At 51.1% G+C, this 6,000-nt stretch overlaps 1 protein-coding gene across 1 annotated transcript in view; it reads right to left on the bottom strand.

Annotated features, from left to right (window-relative positions):
• Window positions 1-6,000, bottom strand: part of RNF165 (ring finger protein 165) — a 29,278-nt gene continuing 23,278 nt past the window's right edge. Inside the window, exons 4-8 of the mRNA XM_010583077.1 lie at window positions 4,978-5,107; window positions 3,868-3,972; window positions 3,244-3,339; window positions 1,925-2,031; window positions 1-776 (exon numbers count right to left, since the gene is read on the bottom strand). Of these exons, the coding sequence (XP_010581379.1) occupies window positions 659-776; window positions 1,925-2,031; window positions 3,244-3,339; window positions 3,868-3,972; window positions 4,978-5,107 (556 nt within the window). The 3' untranslated portion in view covers window positions 1-658. The remainder of the gene's footprint in view (window positions 777-1,924; window positions 2,032-3,243; window positions 3,340-3,867; window positions 3,973-4,977; window positions 5,108-6,000) is intronic.

Here is a 6,000-nt window from a genome sequence, read left to right as displayed (position 1 = left end):
TTCTCTAAATTTGCAACACACTGTAAATGCAAGGAAAGGAAGCACACGCGGCTGAGGCAAAGAGCGCAACCCTTCTGACTGTAAACAGGATTTTGCTTTTTCGCCTCTTCCCCCACAAGGGTGAGAAAGCTTGACCTCTATTCCCCCTCTGCAATGTATTAATCAGGCACCAAAATAAGGAATCTATGAAAAAATATTTGGTGCAAATTAGGTAACAGCAACATGTCCACCACAAGATGAGTAGGGCATCAAACACAACATTTCTTAAGCTAACATGCTCCAGCTGCCATCCATAGAAATAGCTAAAGGACCCCTAACATGTTTCTACGTATTCGAGAGGTATATATACAATCCTCATGAAATGCAGGATTGACAGGCCAGACTACCACAACTAGTTCCTTCATGTTCAACACTAAATCTTCTGCAGCACGGGGTCTCTGAGCTCCGGGAATGCCAGCTCCCTTTCACCGGGCCCGTATCCTGCGTATGTGCAATATCTCCTACTGCTAGATATTGTACCGCCACCTCCTCCTCCTCCTCACTAACGTGCCTGCAGACTTTTCCTCTCAATCAAATGGCTCAGAAGGCAAAAAATTTTGCTGCAAGGGTTTATGGCCATATGACCTGGTAAGGAAAATGGTGTGTCCAGCCAGTCCTTTCAGCTGTCCGAGCCGAGCTGTGTTTCAATGTCCACCCTGCAGATCGGGCACTTCTTGCTGGTGGCCAGCCACTGGTCCACGCACACTTGGTGGAAGAGATGCATACAGGGCAACCGCCTGCAGAGAGAGAAGTACCACCCCGTTAGGATGGAGAAGGTCCAGGGGACCAAGAGAAGCCAGAAAGCAGCAGCCGGGGCTGCTTCAAGCATGGGAAAGCACCGATGTAGGGACACCAGTACAGCCTTCCCCAACCACGCCAGCTCACGTAGGGCAGTAGGTCTGAGATGATGTCCTTCTTGGCTAAAAGCCTTTTAGAAAACCCCACACCCTCCTGAACTGAGTTGTTCCAGTTATTAATTACCCTGGCTGCTGTTTTCAACCTTTCAGGAGTATCAGGTTATACTCCAAAGCCTCTTGGTTCTTCATCGTCGCGGCTCATTAGCAGTCAGGTGGGTCCCCGGCACTCCTATGTGGGTGTCTGGTGTGCCCCAGGGATTGTGGTTGCTTTTCTCCTACATCACCTTTGCTCACCCTCATGAGCCGGAGGGACCCTGAGCTGCAAGGACCCACAGCAAGAAGATCAGAGTTTTTCTTGATGGTTTAAGGCAATTCAAGGGTGAGGAGCAGGACCATGTAATGCAGCTGCACTGCCTACCTGCACCTCCTTCAGCCATGGTAGCTCAGCCCCTTGCAATTGCTTGTCCCCATCCTCTGTCCCCCATCCAGAAGCAGAGATTTGACCCAACCAAGAGCCTGGGGATGTCTGTGAGGGTTAACTGGGGCTTTATTGTTGGCTCAGGATGGTTCCCTGCGACCGTGCAGGTGGGGTAATTGCACTTATTCTACAATAAAGCAGCTCCCTCCTGGCCACAAGCCCAAATCCCCTGGACTTCACACCTGCACTCCCTTTTATCATACTTCGGTCATCTGTCAGGCTCAGACATTGATGTCCCTGAGCTCCAGATGGCTGTCTGAGACCTGGGACCCGTCCTTCTCTGACACTTGCCACCTGGCCCATTGGCACAGCCTTGAAGCAGGTGATCCAAACCCGACTACAAAAACTTGGCCCCTCTGCTGCTCTTCCTACCTCCAGGCCATACCAATGTCCATCTAAATGGCATTTAGGTTCCCAGACCCTGCAACAGCCCAACTGAGTTTGTCAGGACGAGAACAGGGACAATCCCACCAGCGCATGGCACCATTAATCCCAATAAACACAACTCAGATGGCACACAGAGTCAGAGGAGCAGATGGAAGGATCGTACCTGACATCTTCTCCATCTTCAAGCATGGACAGACAGATTGTGCATTTCTCGTCGGTGTCCGACTCCTCTCCATCCTCTTGCTCAGCTTTGCCCTCCTGCGGTCTTCTCTGCAGCAAGGTTAAAGGCATAATTTGGTTAGGACTTGGCTTTCTAATGCTCTCCCAAGCCCTGGTAGTTGCAGGAAGGTAAATAATAAAAGCTTCATCCGTCAGCCAGATCCTCCAGCTTGGGGAAGCCAGCCCACCCAAAAAAGCCAGTGAGGGGAGGATGCCACCAACATGCTGCTGGTCGGCACGTCTCCTCCTGGGGCTGGTGGCAGTGGGCCTGGTGGTAGTGCCCCAAGGAGCACCCTGTCCTCTGCTGCCCTAACAGAGCCCCCCACCACCTCCTCTGTCCATCCTCCTTGCAGTGGGGCTAGCCCCATGGTCTCCTTTGCTGGAGGCTTCTCCTGGAGACCCCAAAGCATGTGGGGCCACCACTGCCAGGAAGGGCAACCGCTGTGCCCCATGCCAGCTTGGCCACTGGGCCAGCCCCACGCTGCGCCATGGGGCAGTGCTTAGCCTGTCAGCTCTCCCCTTTCCTCTTCCCTCCACACATCCATTCCTATCAATATGATTTTTCTGGATCCACTGGAGATGCGGTCAGAGATAAGCGCAGGAGGAGTTGACTCACTTCCAACCAGGGCAATGCAACATCCCTACTTGTTACTGCCCAGCTGGGAATGACCAACACGTGAAATTACTACCCAAACAAGCATTTTCCCCATTTTCTACTTAGCACGACCCAAAAAATACGGCACCCGTTTCCTTAGGGGCAGGAGATCAGCTCCCAACAGAGGAGACAACCCTTACAAAGCGAGGGGAGGACAACCTCCCCCACACCATGGAGCCCGCGCCCTCACGGCGGGGTGCGCGGGCAGCGCCGCTTGCATGCAGAACAGGGTGGGTTTGCATGCACGAAGCCCCCTTGGTGTGTGCACTTTCTTACCAGGTGCGGACAGGGGTGAAATTGCACCCGCTGGGTGGGAGAAGGTTGAGACCCTTTTGAAAATTTGGCCCGCAGCTTCCTAGCCTAGAAGTGAGAAACAGCCAGCTGAGCTACACCACCGCTTCAGCCCGGGAGCCCCACAAGATATTAAAGCATCGATTCTGGATTTTACATTCTTCCCCCATTTTGGGGAATATTTCGACTGACGGCGCCAGTTTGCCAACCCTGAGGATTGCGACCCACCAACATCCTTCCTTCTGTCCGCTCTGTGCCCACAACCCTTGGCCAACTGAGAGGGGCTGGCAGCCGTGAGGCGGTTTTGGGGCGCTCACCTTCTTGTACTTGTGGGGGAAGGTGAACCTCTCGATGGTGTTCTGGACGGCACCCCGGCTCACGCTGCCCAGCCTGTCCTCCAGCTGCAGCAGCTCCTGCGGCACAGGAACACCAGTAAATTGCCATCAGCATCGCTCCCGGGACACGAGGTCCCACCACCCCAACCTACCTCCTGGTGACCAAGGCTCCCTCCTGCCCTTTCCTTGATAGAAATGTCCATCAAACCCAAATCAGTCATGCTTTAATGATGGATCTGAGCTCTAGCACTTGGGCTAATAACTAAGGGTTCAAGGCTAAGAGCTGGATCTCCAGTATTTCAGAAATTAAGGTGGAACTTGAGCTCCATTTGACAGGCCGGGGAAAAAAACCCTGTAGAACTACAGCACTTTGTTCACAGACGTGAAGGGAGCCAGAGTCAACCCGAGCCAGACCCAGGCACCCTGGAGTAAACCAACTTTTACCAAACTGACTCAACCCCTTTGCCTCCCAGTTATTACTAAAATTGCTGCAAGACTCAGTGCAACTGCCATGCCACAAAACAGTCTTACAAGTTTATGCCAGAGCTAGCGTAGATTCCCAGCATTTCAACATTTAATAATAATTCTAGTCCCCAAGACACGTACTTCATAGCTCTCCCGCACAGCAGACGTGTGCCTGCTTGGGTTCAGTCCCTGAAGAGCGAGTAACTGAAGCTGAGGATAAGGGTAATTTCTGATTTCGTGAACAACCTGCAAGAAGAGAGGGAGGAAAATAAAGCCACCTGTACTTGCACGTAGAAATCCCTTGTGTACCCTGATTTAAATCTAGTGCTTTAAAAATTCACAATGAAAGAGCAGACCGACACCTTCCCCTGTGGAAGCCTTTTAATAACCAAAAAATGAGGTTTTATTAAATAGATCTCCTATAAATGATAACTAAGAACGTGCATTTCTTCTGAATAAACTATCTGTTATAATAATTCCTGTTGCATTTATAACATTGCAGTTCCAGATTCTCAACATGGATTAGCTTAAAAAGAGATTTTATTTTATTTAGTTTTAAATGGGTGGATTTCTCTTCATCCAAGCTTTGATTTTTTAAGCCTTGCTGTAGTACACAGGCGTCAGGGTCCGGCTATGGGCACGAGGCAAAAACACCCTTGTGGGATTTCTGAGGATTAGCAGTGCTTGGCATGGCTCAGCACCAAACACAGCACCCTGTTAGGAGAAGGGCCAGCAAATGACCCCAGTCAGCCCATTTTCTCGTCAAACCCCACCTCCATCTGTGCAAGAGGTCATGCAAAACCTTTACAGATGGCATCAAGGCTGATGTAGAGAACGACGATGTGATAAGGGACGGTCCTCGGGGTTGAGCCAAGGAAGGGAGTCACCTACTGCTAATCCTTCTGCATACAAAAAGTCCTGGAAGCCCACAATTTGTTCCAGTATTATTAGTATTTTTATTATTAGTAATAACTGCTGCGTCTCTCAAACCCTGCCCAGGTTTTGCAGACCAGCTTGTGAGCGTGGTGCTGCACGTGATGGACCGAATCTTTCCAGAGCAACTGAGCTTTTCTTTCCTTTCTCTAATCCAGAGTGCAATGATGCAACATTACCCTTTCAGACACTCCCTCCCACGGCCGGAGATAAGTAGGATTCGCAGAAGACAGGTGATAGAAAGATAGCAGCCTTTATTTTGACTGCCTTCTGGCAGACAATGCTTAAAACATTTCTTGGTAAAAGCGTTTCACTTACCATCTGTGTCGAGGATGTGCTTCTGGGGAAATGGTGCATCCGAGGTGTAGCTAAGTAATGCTGATAGGGCTGAGGGACCGGCCGGACCTGGAACTGGGCGTGAGTCAGTCCCGCATCGACGCTGAGGTCCCTGTGGGCACGAGGATGAAGATACGGCTTTGACCGCACGGTTTTATTGGATGGCTTACAGCAGGTCGGATCCTGCTCACAGGGCAAGCTCCCCTGGTGGGTCCTGGGCTGCTCTGGGTTCCTCAGCCTGGGGTGATGCTACTGCTGGAAAGGGAGTTTCCCCCAATTTGGGCAATCACCCACCAGGCCAGCACAAAGGAAAGAGGGGTTGTTTTTATGCCGGTTAGCATTTGTGTTAGCCAGGGTCAAGACCTGCACAGATGCAGCCCGCTAATTTTAGAGCAAGAACATTTTGGTGGCTCCGTTCGATATCCAAGCTCGGTAACTCAACCTAGCCAGACCAGGTCTTCCCTGTGCTGCCATCACTACAAACAACTGCATTCTGTCTCGAATATTTTGCAGAAATACAGCTAATTACCCTGGGGACACACTGATGAACCATTCTGGGTAGTTGTTAGAAGCCAGCTAGGCACTCTCAGGGGGCTTTTCATTGTAACTTTGCTCTCTTTGAAGGTTTCCCAGCCTGCGTCATGGTAGGACATGGGGAAACAAGGGAGACCACACTTTGCCTGGCCCCAGCCTCAGGGAACTCCAGAACTGCTGTTCGTGCAGAAAATACAAAAGGTTTTAAGAAATTTCTGGATGAGACTGCTGTAGGAAAGGGTGTCACACAACCAGCGGGCCAGCACCAGTGAAGCAGGACATCCCCGATGGTCCCACTTGCCCACATGCAGCCTGGCCCAGGCAAGCAGAGCTGGGGTTCAGCTTGGTGAGTTTGGGCACTTTTTTCCTCCAGAAAAATAACCCAGCTCAATCCCAGGACTTGGCATGACCAAGATCCCAGAAAACCCCGCAGCTCTGCCCGATCCAAGCGTGCAGAAACAAACTGCAACC

Source organism: Haliaeetus leucocephalus, unplaced genomic scaffold (assembly GCF_000737465.1).
Source record: "Haliaeetus leucocephalus isolate CR32 unplaced genomic scaffold, Haliaeetus_leucocephalus-4.0 Scaffold866, whole genome shotgun sequence".
Classification (NCBI taxonomy): Eukaryota; Metazoa; Chordata; class Aves; order Accipitriformes; family Accipitridae; genus Haliaeetus; species Haliaeetus leucocephalus.
Note: the sequence above shows the minus strand (reverse complement) of the source record. Positions and strands in the feature narration are given on the sequence as shown.